Source organism: Arvicanthis niloticus, chromosome 24 (genome assembly GCF_011762505.2).
Source record: "Arvicanthis niloticus isolate mArvNil1 chromosome 24, mArvNil1.pat.X, whole genome shotgun sequence".
NCBI lineage: Eukaryota > Metazoa > Chordata > Mammalia > Rodentia > Muridae > Arvicanthis > Arvicanthis niloticus.
Window position 1 is genome coordinate 18,323,319 of NC_133432.1, and position 23,385 is coordinate 18,346,703.

At 45.2% G+C, this 23,385-nt stretch overlaps 1 protein-coding gene across 1 annotated transcript in view; it reads right to left on the bottom strand.

Moving 5' to 3' along the window:
- The window catches only part of Tmem132d (transmembrane protein 132D), a 625,150-nt gene that overhangs the window by 74,012 nt on the left and 527,753 nt on the right, over positions 1–23,385 (bottom strand). Inside the window, exon 5 of the mRNA XM_076922979.1 lies at positions 8,064–8,207. Within this exon, the coding sequence (XP_076779094.1) occupies positions 8,064–8,207 (144 nt within the window). The remainder of the gene's footprint in view (positions 1–8,063; positions 8,208–23,385) is intronic.

Genomic DNA, 23,385 nt, shown 5'->3' on the forward strand with positions numbered 1-23,385 from the left:
CAGACCTCATCAGAGAAGTTTCTTTGCACAGTGGGTGGTCATTAATGCAGAAACCCACAACTGGTTAAACAGCAGGGTATAAGTGTCAGCAGAGACAGAAAAGGGACATCTTTATCAGCCTCCCTTTAAGACTCAGGGACCACCTTGAAACAAGGATCAGATTGTAAGAGGTAGAAGTCAGGAGGACCATGGCTAATCAGTATCTTCTGGACATGACTGGACCACTACATGCCTGCAGCTCAGCACCTGTGATAGCCTTCACAAGATCAAGCCAGTCAACATACCAACTTGTAGGGAACGGGGTTATGCTCTCTCATGCCCTAACTGAGCAGTGTTTTACAATTGATGACTCTTGTGGGAGGAAGAGTCACTTTTCTTTAAGGGTGGGGTTCTGGTAGGTCAACCAGACTCCATTGGATGGCCACATACCCACATATATGTATGTGAACAGCACAAACTTGGGCAGAAAAAGTGTTGAATTAAAAGAACATAAAAGAAGACAGGAAGTTGGGAATAGGGAGGTGGATATGGATCTGGGAGGGGCTAAAAGAAGGAGTTGGGGAGTAAATATGATCAAAATATATACAGTTCTCAAAGAATTAATAAATGTCCTTTGCCTGGATGGATGGAAGATTGTCTACAAGGATGTCAGACAAAATTATCACTTCTGGAAGACTTTGAGAGCCATTCATCTTCTGCATCAATGTGTCCAGCATCACATTCATGTGTAAATGTAGATTAGCCATCCCTCTGACCTTTTCCCCTGTGTTCCTTGCTGCTGAAGACAGAGGAGGTCTTCAAAGGAGGCAGCGGGCGCTCTCAGAGAGACACAAAACCCATCCGCTGCCCCATCTCTGGTTGGAGAGTTAAGGAGGGGCTGCAGTGGGGACAGAAGAGGAGTACAGAGCCTTCCAACTGAGAAGACACTAATGAGCTCAGTCCCTCCTGGTGGCATCTCTGTGGCTGTGCAGATGATTGGAAGTCCAGTTGGATGTTTGAGAGCGAAATCCTTTCAGCGGGCTGGCACCCCATGTTCTTCTTCTCCCCGGGAACAAGGCTACTGCACAGACAAGCTGGCTCTTTGAATCCCAACTCCAAAGCACCTACTGAGGGTACTGAGCACTCTCCTGAAATCCCCGCCCCTTCCTATTCCCACAGGTGCTTAGTTGGCCTGTGTTAAGTAACCTGCTCCAGTTCCCAGGACTGCACTTCTTGCTTTGCAGCAGTGGGTTGCCCTTGTTGGAAAAAGATGTCTGCATAGGCCCACCTGCCTTGGGAGACTATTACAGCATTATTGCATAGTCTCCTGCTGGTGAACATCTCCGTGGAGAAACCAGGGTGGGCCTGATGACTCTAAGCTGTTCTGACATGACTGAGTGTGGACTGTGCCCAGTTGGGACTGGCTGGAGCTGGCCTTTCTTTGCTGGTAACAAGAGACATTTAGTGAGCAGGGCTGTCCATGCTGGAAGTGAATCCTTGAACCTATAGTGATGCAGGCTGTTAAAGGAGATGGTGAGCTCCCATTGGCTGGCTTCCCACGCTCAGTTGCCTTACATGTTGCTTCCTAGATTCTGTTGAGACTCTCCTAGTCCCCAAATCCATCCCCCACTGAGCGACTGCAGGGAGACTTTCTGATTATACTGCTTTACTTTGGGGGGCTGCATTCAGAGATCTGCCCAGGGGTTCCAACTCTAAACGTGTCTTTGGGATGATGCAGTTTGGAACATGTGGTGTTTGGCGGAATCCCTAGGATGCCCTGATTTGCTAAAGGATAAGAGGTAACCTAAATAGCGATAATCAGAACACACTCCAGGGCTTTATACAGAAATGTTCTGGAAGGCACACTTATTCCTGTTGACTGTGAGCTTGCTTGGAGGTACCGAGGAGGGTGGGCAGCTTTGGAAAGAATAGAAGTCAGCAAAGATGGCTCAGCCACTTAAGGCTCTTGTCAGTAAACCTGGCAGCCAGAGTTGGATTCCTGGGACCCAAAATGTGGAAGGAAAGAACAGATACCCTCAAGTTGCCTCTGACCTCCCTGCCCACATGCTAGGAAAGAGGCACCTTTCCATACTATGAAAACCATACAGATGGAAAAGTGAAGTAGAAAGAAGAAAAATGAGACTGAGTGGAAGGATTCGAGAGAGGAAGGGATGCAGGGAGAATGCATATCTGGTAATACATCTCTATACTCACTCTAGAATGTACTTTAGTAGCTCTGACTCTCACCCTTTCTATCATCTCTAACAGTGGTTCTCAGTCCATGGGTTGTGACCCCTTTGGGGGTTTACATGTCAGACATTCTGCATACCAGATATTTACATCATTATTCATAATGGTAGCAAAATTACCGTTATGGAGTAGAAACAAAAATAATTTTATGGTTGGGGGGAGGTCGCCACAACATGAGAAACTATATTGAAGGGTCATTAGGGAGACTGAGAACTGGTAGTCTATGACATTATGTGTGTGTGTGTTGTATTGTGTTGTGTATGTATGTGAGAGAGAGAAAAAAGGAGAAAGAGAAGGAGGGAGAGAGAGAACAGGAGAGGGAGAGAGGGAGAGGGAGGGGGAGAGAGGGAGAGGGAGAGAGAGGGAGAGAAAGAGAGAGAGAGAGAGAGAGAGAGAGAGAGAGAGAGAGAGAGAGAGAGAGAGAATGAATTAGTTAGCATGGTGGGTGGGATAATGTTCCATGGTTTCCAGCCCCTGAGAGTCACATTGGATGTTATTGTTAATATCAGAACTACTTCTAGGAAATCCATGCTTTATAAAAAAATAAACCCCAGGCATCCTTGAAGGCCATGTCCAAGGAGATAATGGGGTGATAACGGGGAGCCCTGTGTGATTTACAAAGCATTAGGAGTCAGTTTGACTATGGATTTCCCACTAGGAGGCTCTGATGTGCTTGGGGGGGGGGGCGACACTGGAGCCTATCGGATCTCTGTCTGAGGCTGGAAGGAAACTAATGAAGATAAAGTATCGAGACATCAAAAGGAGAAGGCGTGTCTACCCCAAAGTTTCCCAGAGCCTGAACAGATGGGTTGATGCCCCTCCAAGGAACCCAAATGACACCAAAGCACTATGTGTTCCAGGTGACTGTCAACCATCTGTGATGTAGAAAGTGGCCCAGTAGCAGCTGGAGAGGTTAGGGAGACTGGAACATTGCATCATGGGTCAGCCACAAAGATTGTTGATGGATGTGAAACAGAGCACAGAATTCACCATTTTTTCCCCTTGTGTCCTCTGCATCTTTGTGAGTGACTCAGGAGTCACTCTCAACAGTAAAGGGATAGAAGGCCCTTCCTTCTCTAGGCTCATCCCAGAATCTCAAGGCTGTATCTCACCTGCTTGGATTGGGTAATCTGTCTGTCTCTGAGCCAATGACCGAGTCAGGAGGACCCAGTGCTGGCTGGTCATCTGGACTCACTGGTGATTGATGCAGGCTGCAGATACCCAGTGTGCCCTGAGCAGCTTAATGCTGTGTCCTCTCTTTGTAATATTCTTATTATCCCATTTGTTTGGCAGACTGATTAATATTGACTGTCACGCTGGTGAGATGCAGGTAAAGATGGTTGTCCCCAAGCCTGATGACCTGAGGTTTTTTCTTAGTAACTCAAATGGTAGAAGGAGAGAACTAACTCCTGCAAGTTGTCCTCTGACAGACACACACACACACACACACACACACACACACACACACACACACTAAAATAAAAGATATGGCAGGATCTAAAATTACCTAGGAGTCAGGCCAATAGGCTTATCCATGAAGGGATTTCCAGCCTGGGATAATTACAGTGAGAAAACCAACTTTGGATGTGTGCAGAACTAACTCCATGCTGCTGAGCCCCAGAACTCATCTTGCTGCTTCCCGACTGTGCATGCAATGTGACCAACTTGTGTCACCAAGATTTCTCCACCATTGTAGACTGTACTTTTATGGCGTGAGTTGTAATAAGCCTTCCTTATGTCCCTTTGGTCAGGCATTTTGCCACAGTCACTAACATAGTGTCCTTTCTGTCTTAGTTTAAGTCCTTCCCTTGAGGGCTGTTTTGTGATTGCATGAACTATCTCTTGTTTGTTATTACAGATGGTCAAACTGGAGGATGCTCTGACTTAGAATTCGTTGACTATATGACAGTGGGGAAGCGATGCATACCTGATAGAAATATTACTTTGAATGTTAATTTTGATTTTTTTCCCTTGGGCTGGCAGTATGTGACATGGTACTCTATGGATGCTGTGTGGCTTCCTGGTCAGCTGTCACACGGTATATAACTCCTTTCCCACAGGGCACTGTTTAGTTGGTACATTTATTTTATAAGGTAGCCAATGTTCCATGAAATATTGAATACTTTCATCAGATAGAGCTTGTGTTCCAAGGTTGTGCCCAACTATGGATTGATGCAAATGCTCCAGCAGACAGGGCAGGGTATGCTGTTCAGGTTAATGGTACTAAATATGCTTTAACTCAAGATGTTCTTGACTTAATGATGGTGAGACAGATGAAATGAAGCCACTTCCCTAGGGATTCTTATTTAAGAGTAGTGTGCTGTTGAACATTGTCATAGCACTGGTAATACCAAGGATAGGTCCTCATGGTAGGAACCTTTTAATGCTTATTTTTTTCCTTTAAATAATCTAATTTATTTATTCCCTTTAAAATAAATTTATTTAAATATAATATTCATTCACATATATTAATTTATATGTATACTTACATATAAATATAGATGTAAATTTATATGCATATATTTACAAATAAATTATATATGCAAATAAACATTATATTTAAGTGTTGTACAAATTAATATATTTGGTGTATAATATGTAATATATCTATAAATAAATATTTATTTAAATATATATTTTAATATAATTATAATTCCTTTAGATAAGCTAATAATAAGATGTTGGAGGCTGTGTTGATTTGGCTCCCTGACTGACAGCTGTCAGACCCCCTTCTTGGTGCCATGGATGGCTCGTTTCAGCAGAGGACTGTCAACTGAGCAGCTTAGAGGTCAGTTTTCATTACAGCCAGGCTGCTTTGGACACTGCAAGATAGCTTGAGGAAGCTACATAGCAACCACAGTTGCTTGCTGCCAAGGTGCCAATTCCAGCTCCAGGGGGGTGCTGTCCCAGGCACAGCTGTTTAGGCAGCTTAAGCAAGAGCTTTCTGCTGTCCCAAGCTTCAGTTAAGCTCAGTAGTCATTCCCACCCAGGCCAGAGGAGCACCAGAGGGAGTCCTCTTTGTGGTACCCAGCAGAAGGCTTGTGGATGGCACACACCTCAGTTTCTCTTTGTTTATATAAGAAGGTTGGGCTCACTCTTCCAGTCAGTTGGGAGAGCCTATCCTATGATGCCCCTGGTGTTGCAACGTTAGGCTCAAAGTTTTTTTCTAAGTGGGATTTTTTTGTCTACAAAGTGTAGATGGTGTGGTGGAGAGGTAGTAGGAGGGAAGAGGTGCTGAGGGCAGTGGCGGCAGCAGCAGCAACAGCAACAAGAGGTGACTTCAGAGTTCTAGAGTGTCTGGGGTAGAAATGGTGGGAAGCAGAGGCAGTGGAGGCCACATGGGATGGCAGAAGTAGAGAGGAGGTGAAGCGGAGAGAGCCAAGGTTGAAGGAAGGCAGGAAGGCTGTGAAGATGAGAAACAGCAGGCTCTGTTGTCGGGCAGTTTTCAGAGAACTGGTGAGCCTTATGGGCCCGGGGTGTCAGACACCCCAGGTCCAAGAGCCACAGCATCACCTCTGCAGAAGCTGAGGAGGATCTTAGGGACGTGAGATTCGTGACACGAGCAGGCAGTGTCTGCTGCTGCTGCTGCAGCAGCAAGCTGAGGGTTATACCAGCTGCCCAGAGGAAGAAGCCTCCAAGCTGAGTCCTGACAGTTTGAGTCTCTGGCTTCTAAAGCCTGGAGCAACAGGTCTGTGGTTCTCAGGGCTTGGATCTGTGAGCCTCTGGGTCTGCCTTGGGCACTCAAGAGCCTAGGACAGCTAGCACTGACCCCCTCTGACCCACTCATGATTTCTTGCTGAGAGCGTTACCCCAGCTGGCTGTTTGGAAACAATGGGTTGTCAGGGGGTACCTCCAGCACCACTGGAGGAGCAGCTGTGTCCTTCACTCATTGGCCTTGCAAGGATGTGTGGACCATTCGTGATGGGTCAGGTCTTGTAAGTGATGAGATCATAACAAGAAACAGAATGAATTGGAGCATCTTCCCCTCGTGGAGATGGTATTCTGACGAGGGAAGTCAAACACTAAACATAGTGGTATATACACGTAAACACATATACATAAATAACTAAACGTGTCATGTGGTACATAGGCATGCGTTTCATTATATATTTATAGATTAATAAAAACGGTTAGCAGGTGGGAAAGGCAGTGCTGGGTATCCATGACAACGTCACAAATCCTAGGGAGCAACGAACTCTGTGGGAGGTTAAGTAAAGGCTCAGACCACATAGTCATTTAGGAGGGCAATAGATACAGAGGTGGCCAACGGGGTTCTTGGCCACAAACAAAGCACAGAGACTCTAGGTGTCTGGAAGGATGGATGGCAAGGGTGTATAACTAGACTGAGGTTGTGAGGTGCACAGCCTGCGTAGTCTGAGCTAGAAGCTAGCGAGTGGTATTTGAGTGATTCTGTTGGGTTGTCTCTGACCATCCTGGCTGCTGGATTGAAACAGAGGTGGTGAAGGGATGTGGGCATGGGAAAGTATTCGACGGAGAGGAGAAAGTCACTTACTTGATCTAGAACCCAGTGTCCTAGACTAGGCTGGGACCCATCCCAGAGAAGACCTGTTGACTGTGAATGTGTGGAAAGGAATCCCCAAGAGGTTTGTAGAAGATTGGATGTGAGAGCCAGAGAGAGAAATCAAAAATGAGTCAGCCGTTGGCCCAGAGACACTGAAGGATTGGCTGTGTGTTGTAAAGAAGGTTCTCCGAAGTAGGTTGGAGTGGCTGGCGTGTTATATAAAGTACCACACTACCGTGTCAGTCTCCTGCAGATTTATCTTCTCCCAACTCTGGGTAAGTGTGCCTCCCGGTGGTCCTGGCATCCTGAGCAGACACTAGCCCTGAGCAATGATTCCATTTGTGTTTATTGATTGCTTCCCAAGTCGCTAGAGATGCTTGTTCACTGGAGGTTCCCTTCTGAGCAGGTAGGCTACAGCAACCCTTGTTCAGAAGCCCTGGGGTGTTACGTGCTATTCTTTCTGGATACAGTAAGAAGGAAGCCTAGGAAGGTCTAGAAACCTCCCTCACCATCCTTGTTCATCCTGAGGATGCAATGAGACACCTGTCACTACGGCTCTGACCATGGAGTGGGTCATGGCAGCTATAAAACTTCACTCCATCCTGCTGTCTGGAACCTTGCTGAGAGATTCCTGGCACAGCCAGACTGGAGTCCTCACCCTCAGGCTTCTCCCAGCATGCTTTTTGCCTTGGATCATTTTTGTTTTCAATTTCAAAAGAGAAAGAAGAGCTTGGGAGGAAGAATGGAGTTGGGGAACGGGAACAAAGGGATGGGCATAGTGTGTGATGTCCTTCGCTCTTGTACAATCGTGTGGGAGGGCCAGGGGTTGGGAGTCAACTCCTCTCTCCGGTGGCTGGTTTTGTAAATCAAAGTTGGTTGTAATCATAAACTTTATGTCTTTATCGATTTCACACAAGCCATCTGGCTGTAAATGCATCATGAAGCATGGCTGCATGTATCCAGTCCAGGTCCTGACTCTCTTTTCTATACCTTTACAGCCCAAGTGGGTGGGAAGAAACCTCTGTTATCAGTCTTGGGTTAGGGGGTGGTATCGAATCCCTCTGCCACCTTGGGTCTAGGGGAATAAAAACCATGTCGGTGACAAAGGCACAGAAGAAACGTCTCACAGCCCAGGCATGGGTTATAGCAGTGTGTACCCTATTTGGCTTTGGGCTGGGAGACACTTCTGATTTAAACTGCAGGAAAACCAGAATGGGAGGAACCCTGCAGACCCCACAGATCCCATCTGAGGATAAACACCCATGCCTGTGTAACTATGGGTTTCCGAATGGGTGAGGAATTATCCACTTGCCTTAACCACGTCTTCATCTGATGACCTGCACTCCACCGAGTCTGACAGACCTTGTACTGTGCCATCTTCCTCTACCGAGATCACCTTCACAGGGACAGCCACTGTCTTCCCAGTGAGAATGGCCGTGTTCAGGATCTCTGCCTCCTGAAAGAACAAACATATTGTCCATTACCTAATCCCCAAATGATCTGTGACCTGAATGTGCAGATGTCTCTTCCTGCCTCCCTGCAAAGGGCCTGGTCTTTCACCTGGGTGCAGGAAGCCAAATGTTGATAAGCGCCAGCTGCCAGGGGCCATTTTTGTCAATTCCTGGATTTTGTAGGAAGGATGTAATGGGAGCAGTGATGGAGTGAATTCATAACACTGTGTCTGAAATCTAACTATGTACCCAGCATCCTCATAAGAGCCTTGTGAGTACTGACCCTGCAACCTTCACACTACCAGATGAGACAGGGAAATTATCAGGGAAATGCAAATCAAAACAACCCTGAGATACCACCTCACACCAGTCAGAATGGCTAAGATCAAAAACTCAGGTGATAGTAGATGCTGGCGAGGATGCGGAGAAAGAGGAACACTCCTCCATTGTTGGTGGGATTGCAAGCTGGTATAACCACTCTGGAAATCAGTCTGGCAGTTCCTCAGAAAACTGGACATAGCATTACCCGAGGATCCAGCTATACCACTCCTGGGCATATACCCAGAAGATGCTTCAACGTATAATAAGGACATATGCTCCACTATGTTCATAGCAGCCTTATTTATAATAGCCAGAAGCTGGAAAGAACCAAGATGTCCCTCAACAGAGGAATGGATACAAAAAATGTGGTACATTTACACAATGGAGTATTACTCAGCTATTAAAAATAATGAATTCGAGAAATTTTTAGGTAAATGGATGGATCTAGAAATTATCATCCTGAGTGAGTTAACCCAAACACAAAAGAACACACGTGGCATTTACTCACTGTTAAGCGGATGTTAGCCCAAAAGCTTGGGATAGCGAAGACTCAACCCATAGACCACAGGAAGCTCATGAAGGAGGACCAAGAGGGGATGCCTCAGTTCTACTTAGAACGAGTAACAAAAATGCTCAAGGGAGCAAATATGGAAACAAAACATGGGACAGAAACTGAAGAAGGGGACATCTGGAGACCATTCCACCTGGGTATCCATCCCATGTACAGTCACCTAAGCTAGACACTGATGTGGATGGCTGGAAGTGCATGCTGTCAAGAACATGATATAGCTGTCTCCTTAGAGGTCTGCCAGAGACTGACACATTCAGAGGACGATGCTATGATATGATCAAGGGTTTCCCAATGGAGAAATTAGAAAGAAGACTGAAGGAGCAGAAAGGGTTTGTGACCCCAGGAGGAAAGCAACAATACCAAACAACCAGAGCCCTCCAGGGTCTAAACCACCAGCCTGGGAGCACATAAAGAGGGACCCATGACTCCATCGGTATATATAGGAGAGGATGACCTTGTTGGGCATAGGTGGGAGAGAAGATTCTTGGTCCCATGAAAAATGAACACAGAGTGGGGGGGGGGGAATGAGAGAGAGAGAGAGAGAGAGAGAGAGAGAGACAGAGACAGAGACAGAGACAGAGACAGAGACAGACAGAGACAGACAGAGACAGAGATAATGTGTGGAGTGGGCACATATGCCATGTCCACATGTGGAGGTCAGAGGATAACTTTTAAGAATTTGTTCTCTATTTCTACTATGCAGAACCCAGGAATCAAACTCAAATTGTCAGGCTTGGCTGCAAGCCCTTTCTACACTGTGCCACCTTGCTAGCTCCATCCTATAGATGCTTCCTTTGGAGTTACATGCGTTATTATCAATTGTGAAAAATGATAGCCGTCTCCCTGACTCCACTTTGCTGGCAAAATGGTAATCAGGGCTGTTGTCAATCCCCTTACCCTTGGTGAAGGAGGCTTCTGATTGCAGTAGGTAACAAACAGTCCACATAGAAATGCACAACTGTTCGGAGTGCTGGGAGTGGGAGGCCGAGTGCTCAGCCCTAAAGGGGACATCAATAGTGATCCCCTACAAGGCTCTGGAAATATTGGGAAGAGAAGAAGGAAGAATGCAAGAGCCAGAGGATGCAGAGAAGAGCTGTGAAATTCTGTCCTCTGGCCAGGACATGGCTGATGAACACATCACCCCCCCCCCCCAGGAGCTAAGTAAGGTTACCTGCACAATATCAAGCCAGAGGACATTCCAGCATGAACAGGGAAGGGGACTATGAGACCCCATTCCTGGCTGAGGAATTATTTGTAGTTGATGAATCCTGAGAGAGGGAGCCATTTTTCCATCGGGAATGTGGCCACTGTTAGAGTATCCCATAGGAAGAACAACAATATCCACCAACCAGACCCCCCAGAGCTCCCAGGGACTAAACCACCAACCAAAGAGTACACATGGAGGGACCCATGGCTCCAGTTGCATATGTAGCAGAGGATGGCCTTATCTTTCATCAATGGGAGGAGAGGCCCTTGGTCCTGTGAAGGCTCAATGCCCCAGTGTAAGGGGAATGCCAAGGCGGTGAGGTGGGAGTGGGTGGGTGGGTGGGGGAGCACCCTCATAGAGGCAGAGGGAGGAGGGATGGGATGGGTGTTTGCGAAGGGGAAACCAGGAAAGGGATAACATTTGAAATGTAAATAAATAAAATATCCAATAAAAAAGATACCTTTTATATATTTATGAAATTATCAAAGGGTTTATTGTGGCAAATGCACAAGTCTAAAGAATCAGGTTCCAACCTCCTAGGATCACCCAAGTTGCTGTGTGGAAAGGAGCTTCCTGCTGACCTCGGGAGGCAGGAGGACAAGTACGCAGGTTTTTTTTGTCCTGTTGCAGTGTGATTTGGAAGTGACTTGTTACTGCCACAGAAGCTGATCTATTCTGACTGATGTAACACTTGACTTTAGAATTCGCTCCATGAAGTGGTTGATGACCAACTGTCCCAGGTTCTTGGGCATTGCCCCAGGTTCTGAGCCATTTTGGTGACTCAGCATTCCCTGTGGGATGTTCTTCCCGGGTGTGGTTGATTTCTTAAAGCTTTCCATTTCCCATCAAAGATCGATAGCCTCACAAGCCTGGTGATCAGTCACCACCCTGTCCTTGCCATTTACTTTCTGAAGCTCTTACCACCCTGGACTCACACACAACAAAAAAAAAAAAAAAAAAAAAAAAAAACAAAAAAAAAAAACAAAAAAAAACAAAAAAAAACAACCAACCAAAAAAAAACAAAACCAGGAAACACTGTCAGGGTGATGACTTGGGAGCTTTTCCATGGATACCACATTAAACGCAAGAGAGTTATTAGATGACCACAGAGATAGACTAGATCTAATTAGCAATAAGACTGCAGGGCCATAAATAAGCCTTGTGCCTCTTCTCGCCAGCGGGGAGCATCACTCAGTCTGGTGTCTGTGACATGTACAGATTTACAAACCACTCTCTGCTCCATTTGAGTGCATGGGTGCCTGGGTTTAGTAGCAATAGCCTAACACAAAGAACCCTACGCTTTAGCAGTCACCCTGACATAGGACCATTGCTCCACTTAATGAGGAGCAATAGTAGCTTGAAAAGCAAAGCAGCCTGCCATTTAGGCTCTTCTGTGCCACCAAGTCACACCTGGCTATATTCTTTCCCCTTTTTCTTAATGTGAATTTGACTGTTTTATCAAAGCCTCACATGTTCACCATTAAAAATATCACACCTACTCAATTCTTCATAAAAAGATGTTCTACAAACACTCCCTTCCCCACGCCCATTTCTGTGCCTTCAATAGCAACTCTCTTGCCCATGTTATGAACATTCTTCTATGTATTAAAATAGTGCACTATATAACCTGGCCTCAATGGAATGGTTTTTAGATCCACTCCACCGTTCTAGTTTCATTGTTCTTGTTGTAGTAATAAAATGCTCTGTGAAAAGAAACCTAGGGGTGGAAGCGTTCATTTTAGCTCACAATTTCTGGTTATAGTCCATCATAGTGGCAGGCTCTTAAGAGAAATGGTTACATCACATCTATAGTTAAGAGAAGGGAGAAAATGCACACACACACACACACACACACGCTTAGTGAGTGCTTAGACCCAGATGTAGGGAGTAGTACTGCCTATAGTGGGCTGGGTTTTCTCACCTTAATCAACTCAATTAGGAAAAATCAATCCTGCCCAGACATACATACAGAGCAATGTCATCTAGATAGTCCTTTATTCAGACTCTTAGGTGACTGGGGGTTTTGTCAAGTTGCTATTTGGAATTAATCATCACAAGTACCAAATGGTGGGTTGGTAGATGAGACGTCTCTACTGCGTTTGGTTCTCTCTCCTTAGTCACCTTACAAAGTTTTGTTTGGGTCTCTTTACTGGCTAAACCTATTATCTCAAGGAAACTGTTTCAATTAGGTATTGAGAAGATCAGATAGGGAGGTGCCTACAAATTTCAATTTGGAGATGGCTACACCCTGGATGACTGTGGTTGGTCAGAATGTTCTAGATACTTGAAACTTGCCAGTGGAATCAGGCTTAAAAAATCTTAATTCTGATAACAATATCAAACAAACTATGTGAGCTTTAATATCTACTCTGATGATGGCAATCACTTCAGAATGTAACCAAAACACCATCCCGCACACCTTAGAGCATTTTTCTTGTCAATTAAAACTTAGTAAATCTAAGGGGGAAATGAGGTGATGTATTGCTTCCTGAATAGTTCTTTGACATTGCCACAGGGAGGCTGAGTCTAGCTTTTCTCCCTCAATGCCACTTAGCTACAGGGACACGTGGCTGGAGTCTAGGAAGCTGGGTGACTCCTGAGCTGAGGCAATACAAGACAATGTGGGTTCCATTTGGCTTTTTCCCAGGGTCACTTACTCTTGGGACTTAGCTGCTATGGCCAGGAGGAATCCTGAGTCACATGCAGAGGGACCTGCATGGCAGGCTCAGCAGAAGCCCAACAGTAATCTACAGACATGAGACCAATGAGGTCTCTGTAAGAAAGCTGAGCTGCCATCTTGCTGTACCAGACAAGAGACCCTGGGCAGGAGTCACAAAGCCATATGTAGGGCAGAAATGACAATGGATGACTGGTGTGTTTGATGGCTCTCAAGGTCTTATCTACCTTGAGAGATAAGAATGCTTGACCATCCTTCAGTCTGTTACATGCTGTCTCCCCAGCTTGTAGGAGCCACATTTCCTGCTCCTGCTTCCTCTGTGACTTTGGCAAATTAGTGGCAGTTTTGTGCCTCTGTTTCCTCAACTGTAGAATAAAGCTTGTAAACACTTCCGGTCACCGGGTCGAATTGAGGGTTTGTTATGTGAAGGTCCTTAGGATCTGATGGTTGGTGATACCTCAAAGCATTCTGGTCTTATCCACTGGACTTCTCAACTTTCAGCCATACCTATCCTCTGGGAGCAGGAATGGAGAGAGAAACCATAGCTTGTTGTTTTATGAACAAAGTTCTAGTCAGGCAACCTTGGCTGAGGTAATGTGAGCTCTTGGGAGCTAAGTGTCCTCATTCCAAAAGTCAAGGACGGTCCAGTGTAGTTTGTTCAGGTGTCTGTGCAGTTTCCAGGTTCCGACTTTGCTCATTCCTGTCCGAATGCCTTTGTAAAGCACCAAATTTCTGCACCTTCCTCTCTTGAGCCTGGGAATAAGGCTTCCAGACTGCATCCATTGGAACAGGGTGAATTAATGAGCTCAGCTCTTAAGAGTGATTGATGTTATTAACTTTTCAATAAGGTTAGTTATTATTAACTGTATCATAATGTATGCAACGACTTACAGGGATCCGGTACGATCTTGGTGAAAGGAAAAGGCTAGAGAGATGAGGTAGAGAAGGAAAAAACACAGAGGAGGATGAGGCAGAGGGAGTGATGAAATAGAGGAAGATACAATCTATCACAACATCCAGGGGGACTCACACTCCATCAGGAGGTAGAGCAGGATAGGAATGGGACCCCCCTGCCCTCTTGGTGGCTCTCAGCATCCATAGCCACTGCTCATATAGATGCCAAGCTTAGGCTAAAAGCACATATTTCTCTCTCACACACACAGTCCCCCAAGCCATGGACTAGTTACACAACTGGGGACAGATAATGTCTCATCAGCAGTGAACAACTGGAGGCTTCGAGCCGTGCAGGCTGCCCTGCATGGGTGCCCTGGGGTTTGTGTGAGTCAGCCTAATTGTGTGTTACGGTGGCATCATACACTCAAGTTGGAGACTCAACCCAGGCTCCCCAGCCATGCACGGGGACTTGAAGTGCTGCTTCAGTGTCCCAAGCGTTAGAGGTCCCCAGTGAAGATGGGTGAATGAAACAAAGACAGTGCCTCCTGGCCTCCTTTGTGTCCATCAAATCCACAGTAGGTTTTTCTCTGGAAGGTCTAGATGGATGTCAGCTGCTTCCACTCCTGGCCCCTCTATGGGGTTCTCTGAGCAGCTCAAGAGACTAGAATACTCTTACACTGTTTGCCTGTGGCAGTGGCTGAGCCAGGGATCCAACTGCACCCAGGGATGGAGGTGACCATGTCACTTGCTAAGGAGACTCTCACACCCAATTCAAGGAGAATGGTTGCAGCTCCAACCAATTGAGACCTTTTAGATATGAGGACGGTTTGTTCCTGTCTAGATTTCCGCAGAGGAGCTAAGAGTTAATGGTTTTCTAGGAAATCCTGACTTTGCTGTTTGGCCTACCTTCTATGAAAACTGGAACAAAATGCATGTACAGAGACTCGCAGGTGCCACCCTGGTAGATTGTGCTCCTGTCTGACAAAGACAGAAGTGCTGGGGACTCTTGCCTGGCTGTCTAGCCTCAGCAGAGGGAGGCAGACAGTTCCTCCAGGACTCTCTGGGTCCCCCAACATCCTCAGCTCTCAGACACTCGGGCCACTTTTCTCCCAGCCTACATGTCTAGTCTCGGAGCACCAACACAGCAAAGTCTTGGTTTTGCCTAACTAATTTCAAATCTTACTTAGCATCTAGTTTTGGAATTAAGCAGAGGAGTGACAGCTGTTTAATTAACTCCTTAAGCTGATTAGACAGTCCTACTGAAATCCCTCAAGAAGGAATTTCTGACTTAGGAGAGAACCCAGGGGCACTATGTCACTGCCGTGGGCAGTTTAGAAAGCCACTAAACTGCTAGTTCATGCACTTCTGGGGTCCTCGAGGGTGTGGTCAAGCATGCGTTTTTAAAATTTTCTGTATTAGCTGCTACAAGAGGAGCAAAATGAAGGTAATAAAAGGAACCTTGGCTCTGCCAAGAAAGCTCATTCTGAATAAAGCTATGGTACCAAACGGGATCTCCCTCTTCCCCCCCCCCCCGCCCCGCCCCGCCCCTGCCCCGCCCCCTTGCTTGTTAAAGTTTGTTGTTTGAACCCGTGTGCTTGCTTTTATTAGTCAGGATTAGCTTCTTCCCACACAATGGGCATGCGCATCCCCTTTCACAAGCAAGACAAAATCAAGTTAACGAGCTTAAGCCTTTAAGCCAATTTCATCCTTAAGATTACAGCTGTATAAAAGAGGAATCAGCAAGGAACCCGGAAGCCCGTGCTCCTCTGACAGTATGGGGGAGGCAAGAGCTGGCTAGGTTCCCCTGGACACTCCATACATGACAGATTCCTTCTCTCTTAATTTTTAGTAGGTACCACGGAGTTCATGGCCCCAAAACCTGGTGGGAAGAATGAACAGGATATCAAAAAACGTAATTGAAAGGCAAACCAAAACCCAAAACCACAGCGGTCTGGCAGGTTGGTACAAGCTTGTGATCTCAGCACTTGGGAGGTAGAGGCAGGAGAATTAGGAGTTCAGGGCTATTTTGGGGTACAGAGGGATTCCAGGACAACCTGGGCTAAGTACATGAGACGCAAACCCCAACCCAGTCCAACAAGAGAATAGAAAAAGCATTGCCCATCTGCCCGGAGGCTCTTAGGGGGTCGACATATATTTGACATTCGATTTGTGCCTCACCAAGGCGTTTTTCCTGATTTTCAATATGATCCCCCTGAATTTGAGGTTCTGCCAATTTTAGCTCCACAGTGAAATCTGGGGACAGCTATTTGATGCAGAATTCACATCCCGCACAGTTCACTCACGTTAAGTGAATAGTTTCTTGGCTTTTTAACCTATTCACAGAGCTGTGCAACAGTGCCACAAGTTTAAAATAATTTTACCAAATCCCAAAGAAACTATGTATCTTTTTGTCATCCTCACATATCCCCCCACCTCCAGCCTCAAACCTCACCTAATTCCTAGCCATGGATTTCTCCTTTCTGACCATGTCCTATGAACGGAATCATACCGTGGGTGGTCCTGTATGTCTGGCTGGGTCCTTGTAGCCTGATGCCAGCAGGTTCCTTTCCACTGTGGCATGTATATATTTCTTGCCCATCTGGACTCCGCTGAGTTTTGAAAAGTAGAGCAGAATGACTTCTGACAAACAAACTTAAGAGGTTCCCCCTCCCCCACACACCGCCAAATGCTGGCAAACTCAGCTTATAAAGAACATATATTCTGTTGACTGAATATAGCCCATAGATATGTTTCCTTGATCCTTCTTCTCAATGGACCAGTCTCTTAGTTTGCTTTCTGTTGCTATGATAGAACATCGTGACCAAAAGCACTTGGGGAGGAAAGGGTTTATTTCAGCTTACAGTGCACATATCTGAACAGTCCATCACGAAGAAGCCAGGGCAGGACCTAGAGCACAGCAGGGACCTGGAGGCAGGAGCTAATGCAAAAGCCACGGAATGTTGCTTACTGGCTTGCTTCCCATGGCTCGTTCAGCCTGGTTTCATATAGAACCCAAGACCGCCTGAGTTTGCACTGCCCACAGTGGGTTGGACCCTCCCACTTCATCATTAATCAAAGACATCCCCTACCAACTGGCCCACAGGCCAATCTGATGGAGGCAATCCCTCAACTGAGGCTCCCTCTTCATGGATGACTGTAGCTTATTGACAAAACCTAACTGGCAAAACTGCACGCTTGAAAACGGAGAGATGGGCAAACATCGAGGCACCCATGCTGATGTGCTGGGATTTAGAAGGCCAGGCTTCGACTCAGGTGTGTGTGTGGGGGGGGGGGGCAGCTGCTCTCCATGAGCCCCGTCTTTTTTTTTTTTTATAACATGGAGAGAATTCAAGATTTTCCAGGATGTTTTGAGTCTGGGATCCTGTTTTAGAATCTTCTAGAATAGTATCACATGAGTAATGCACCAGGAAACAAACCATACCCAAACCCAACAGCGAAAGCTATAGTCTGTAAGAAACACAAAAGATAAGAGAATAACTCAGATTACTTTATCTCTTTCTGTTTTAAACATTTTTATTCCTCTGTGTGTGTGTGTGTGTGAGAGAGAGAGAGAGAGAGAGAGAGAGAGAGACTGAGAGAGAGACAGAGAGTAAGACTGAGAGGAGAAAGAGAGAGAGAGAGAGAGAGAGAGAGAGAGAGAGAGAGAGAGCTTTGCCAGCCCTGGGCATATGAGTATGGTACCCTTGGAGGCCAAAAGAGGGCATCAGATCCCTGAGGCTGGAGTTAGGGCGGGCTGTGAGCTGCCATGTGGAGGTGCTGGGAACTGAAAACTCTGGCCCTCTGTAAGAGTAACAAGCACTCTGACCTGCTGAACCATCTCTCCAGCCTGATCTTCTTTTTAAGCAGGATGTGCTCCGTGTCGGAAACACTAAACGCAGTGATTCATAAGGAAACTAATAACATGGCTAACTGCTGTTTAGCAGGCTGACACAGATCACAGACTGACAGCGCTGCATGTTGACAATGGTTCTTAAAGGAAGTTTCTACTTCACTCACAGCCTGCGAACAGCAGCGCTACAAAACATGGCAGGAGTACTTAATCTGTGTTGATAGGTCCTCCCCGACGGCGGGAAGTCTTACTCTTTGAAGCCAGGGGGAAGCTCTGCCCGCAGCCTTTAACCAAGCCGAGCTCTCATCCACTTCTCAATTGCTACAGAAAAATGCATGTCAAATTGTCAAAGGCAACAGAGTTTTCCGTACGCCTGGAGAAGCGTATCAGTTTTACGGTTCATGAGACTAAGGAATTAATTCAATTGGTTTGGGAAGGGCAGACAGAATTAATAAACATCAAAGGGCCTCTCCAAGGCTGTGCTTTGCAAAAAGGGGCTGTTTTGGAAGTGGGCTTTGTTGAGAGCTGCAGCCTTTTTTTGGGACCTGCAAGCCCCAAGGATTTCAGCAAGCCCCACGTGGGGGGAGGGGCAGAGCCAGGACCTGATCATCTGTGTTAATGGGGGTGCTGAGGCGTGGCTAATCCCTAACAGTGTGGAGTGCAAAAGTCATCTTCTGTTTGGCCCCTGAAGACATTATGTTCTCTTTTTCTCCTCCTTCAGCAGACAACTTCTTAATTATGTTTTTCTAAAGCTAATGTAAAAATGAATTTGCATGTCTGCAGCCCACACTCATTGAAGGTGGGAGGATGCCGTGAAGATTGCTCTGGGAGACACAGCTAAATCAATTCAGGGTTGAAGGAGCCATGAGGCAGCCTGGGCCACTCGCCAAGGGGACATGTGGGCATCCATCTTTCCCTTCTTTGTGCTGGGGCTACTGTGGAGAGAAAAGGCAATATTTGCTACTTCCCGAGATTGGACTACCACTGTCCTCGAGATTGGACTACCACTGTCCTCGAGATTGGACTACCACTGTCCTCGCACCAGAGGAATCAAAAGTCAGATGAGGGTCTTGGACCTTGAAAAAAAGGAAAGCAATCTTTAGACTCCCATTCGTAATCAAGGGCTTTGAGGCAAGCAGTCCATGGTAGTTTGAGAATGCCCCTCACAGGCATGTGTATTTGAACATCACCCAGAAGGTGGCGCTGTTTGGGGGGGGGGAAGTAATGGAACCTCTAGGAGTCGGAGCCTTAGTAGAGGAAGTACATCATTGAGGGTGGGCTTTGAGGGGGTTATTGCTTCACCTTGTCTAGGTTGCTCTCTCTGCTTCCTGTTTGTGGTTGCAGGTGTTCTTGTTGCAGCTGCTGGCTGCCAGGTCTCCCTCACTGTTGTTGACTCTCCCTCTGGTACTGTAAGCCCAAATAAACTCTTTCATGTATAAGTTGCATTGGTCACAGTATTTCATCACAGTGCAAAAAGTAACAAAAATAAAACATAGGTAAAACTTAGCAACCCAAGACTGCGCTCTGTTTGATTTATACCTGTAGCCTTTTCCTATCAGACCTGGGACTCCTCCACCTGCATCACATTCCACGCATGTCCCACTCCAACCAACACAGCAAGTAGCTCTTCAGGAACTCATGGTTTTGATTCAAACACATCTGGGAATTAGATGCAGTAGGCCAATCAAGTCGGACCCAATTTTGGATGCTCACACAGCAAGATAAAGTATGTCCTCTGTGTAAACTTTTAGGGAAAATTTCCTATTTACCATATTATGCATTTGAGAGATCTGGTATCCCTATACATAGAATCAGATGCATCATGGGAAGAGACATATTCAGTGAATAAAGGCTTATATAATCCAGGTCTGTCAATCAAAACCAAGGCATTACCTATACCCCAACACTAGCAACTGATTCCATCTCTCCATCTCATACAAAGAAACTGGGAGCTAAACCCAGGGATTCTTCAGCACCCTGGCTCAGTTAGCCCACTCCTCTTTCCCAGAGTTTTCAACCTGTATTATAACTTTGCTTGTAAATGAAGCTCCTTACCAATTTTACTATCTGTGTGAGCTTCTTCAGTTCTTTGGACAAGATGCTAAGAAGGTAGAACACCCAGTTCAGTCAGAGACTTGTTAGCAGTGCCAGAAGCTGGTCTCCCTCTCAGCTGTCCAGAGACACTGGATAACTACCAGGAAGCATTATTTTCAGACAAAGCAGGGCAGCTGCGCATATGAACTCGGCACACACACACAATCTTAATAAACTCCAACTCTGCCTCATGCTGGCTCATCCTCAAGTTAGTTTTTGCAGGGAAATCAAGAAGCCTGGCTTCACCTGAATGAAGGTCTCTGCAAAGAGACCCTTTACCTTCCCGCCCCCCACCCCCCCCCCCCCACCAGGCTGCTGTAAAGGGTATTGTGGATCTGTCTCCAGCTTCTGCTTCCCTGCCACTGTTGAATCCAGGCAGGATGGTCAAGCCTTCCTGGCCTGTCAGAAGGACATGCCATGACTTAACTCATGTTTCTTGAATCCATCTTGAAGTCATTTCTTATCAATTCCTGTTGCCAACAGAAAATCTATGCCGTGGCCTTATCCTGATGGTACTTTGTCCCGTGTTGCAAACTATACCACCTGTAGATCCTGGTAGACAGCTCCAGGTCCCCTCATTTCCTAGCTATAATAAGAGAATCCCATCAAACCCACAAGGCATGGCATGCACAGCGAGACCCATATTTACAGTGATCAAACCGCTTCATACTTTGGCTCAGAACAGGAGCGTCAGTATAAGGGTCTCCCTTCACTGGGACATCCACACCATCACCACATTCTGTTGCTGCTTTTATTTTTCTTTTTCATCTAATTAAGCTGGGCTCTGCAGGAGGGCTTCGAGCCATATCCATTCAACAAAGAATCGATGGTTTATTCTCAGCTGCATGGCCCAAGGTCATGAGGTCAGTCCCACCAGGCTACAGGTTTACTCTAGTCTAGCAGGCTGGGGTGATGATGGCTTCAGGTCAATCCCAGAGCTTTGTCATTATAAAAAGCACATCAAAGCCAAATCATTGTATCTTTCTGAGATCCCGGGGCTCCTGAGATTAGAGACCAGGCAGGTGGTACCTCATTCCTGTCTGCAACATTAGAATCCCTTGGGCTGGAGGAGACCCAGGCATCAATCACTTTTCATATTTTTGTAATAGTCCTCAAATGTAATGACAGGCTGAGATCACCTAGGAAGTCTGGATCTTAGTCCTGGATTTAGCTTCTGAATTGACCATTATGGATTACAGTTTAGCAGGATGGGTACCTTCAAGGATGACCCTATCAGACCCCTTTAGGGTCTGTAAACATGTGCTCACAAACATGGTCCAAACTAGATCAGTCAACACAGAGGGCAATAACACCACCAGCTGACTTGACAATATGAATGTGGCAAATATCACAATGCCCCACGCCTAACTGAAGAGCTATGAGCAAATAACGGCTCGTTAGAGAGGAAGAGCCAGTCTTCCTCAGGGATGAGCCCCATGATAGGGTATCTACTCCCAAGTGACTGCATTCATGTATGAGCAGCACCAAACTAACTCAGCATGTTCAATAATAAAGAATAATAGACCATGGATATAAGAAGGATGGAGGAACAAGAGGGAGGAAAAAAATAGGAAGAATGAAGTAAATTCAAACAAACAAACAAACAAACATGTTCTATCCTAGAGTCTGTATGTTCCCGTATTCCTATCTCGTTAGTGGACATAATTTTTCTTTTTTAAAGTAAGATCAGAATTGAATGTATGTGTAGGAGAAGAAACTCTGGAATGAAGGGAAAGATAAAATGGATGGAAATAGATAATTTGTTTTGTTTAGATTTTAATTTTATTCATATATATATATGAATAAAAATTTAAAATATGTATTTAATATTTTATTTATAAACATTTATTTATATACATGTATAAATATATAAATATTTATTTAATATTTAATATTTAAAATATTTATTAAAAATAAAATTTAAAAATAAATTTAAAATATTATATATGTATATATACATATATATGTGTATACATATATATGTATACATATATGTGTGTATATATGATATATATATGATATATATATGTTATATATATATATATATATATATATATATATATATATATATATATTCTGTGTATTATGTACATGTGGGATCCGGTACCCACAGAGGCCAGAAGGATGCACTGGATCCCATGAAGCTGGAGTTACAGGCAGTTATGAACCACCCAATGTAGGTGTGGTGTGGAAATAGAACTTAACATCCTTTGCAAGAACAGCCAATGCTCTTAAGCACCGAGCCATCTCTCCAGACTATTAATATTATTTTTTTTTACACAATCAAGTTTCTGTTTTCAAGGGATACAGGGTTCAAATAAAAACAGCAGATTCTATATTATAAGAGCTACAGCTTGGCTCCTATGTAGAGAGAAGGTTCTAGACAAAGCAGCAAGAACAACAACAACAAAATTAAATTGAATGTGAAAAGCCACCACACCTTTCAGACTGACTCTGGTCGTGAACGAGGTCTATAAAGACCACTTTCTTTCCTCACCCACTGGATGAGGTATTCGACCAGACAGAGGGTCAGGAAAGGAACTCTACACTGGCATCTGGCAGAAGATAATTGAAGAGTTAGGCCATTTCAAAGGGATTTATAAAATTCCATATGATTCCAGAGGAGGGCAGGAAGCCAGGAACATGCTCCTCGGCATTTATGATGCCGCATAGGAAGGATGCTAAGAAAATCAAGGCAAGGAAGTTAAATAAAGAGTGGAGAAGCTGAAGAAGCCAGCTCACATGAAGATCTATGGAGGTTTGAAAAGGAGCAACCAGAGGCGCTGGTGTGAAGAGACACTATCTGCCAGTCGCGGTTTTCTTAGAAATAAGCGGCAAGTGGAGGACTCTAGTCCTTGCCTGTCGGAGGCTCGGATGTAACTCTAATTTACTAGGCTCCTATCAAGAGAATTTACACTAATGCCCAGTCTGCGTTGCTTGAAAAGATAAATTTCCTCTTGACTTAGACTTTGCCTCCACACGGCTACATTTCTGTAAAATCTGATTTATAATGACCTGCAGGCTTGTTCCTGTCTGCCCCGAACACAGAGCTAAGCTTTTTTTCCCCCTTGTTTCTTTTCTAAAATAAAATAGGTTTTGTAAGATTTTCTGTTTTGCTTAAATCTCTTTAAGATATTATAGTCACCTGGAATCACAAAATCCATATGTAATGTCGATTGTAATGACTTCCGTATGATAATAGGATAGGTTTTTAATAACCGTTAGAAATATAAGGCCCATTATTACAGGGGTTTCTAATGATTTTTCTTCTTAAAGACAATCTATGTGGGTTAAATCCATTATCTAAAGGGTATTTTGATAAGGGAAAAAAATCTATGCAAAAAGCTCTATGCATCTGTATGCAATTGTTAAACCCCATTAAACATGCTTAATAATTAGCTGGCCAAAGAATCTCATTAGACACACATTAAGTGTGCACTGAAGTCACATTGAGGCACTTCATTAAGGGCAACACAGTGGGCTCGCCTGCATAACTTAAATACAAATTCTGGTCAAATTAAAACTTGGATTTATGTCCCTCCCACCTGATCTTGGAGAGGAAACTCAGT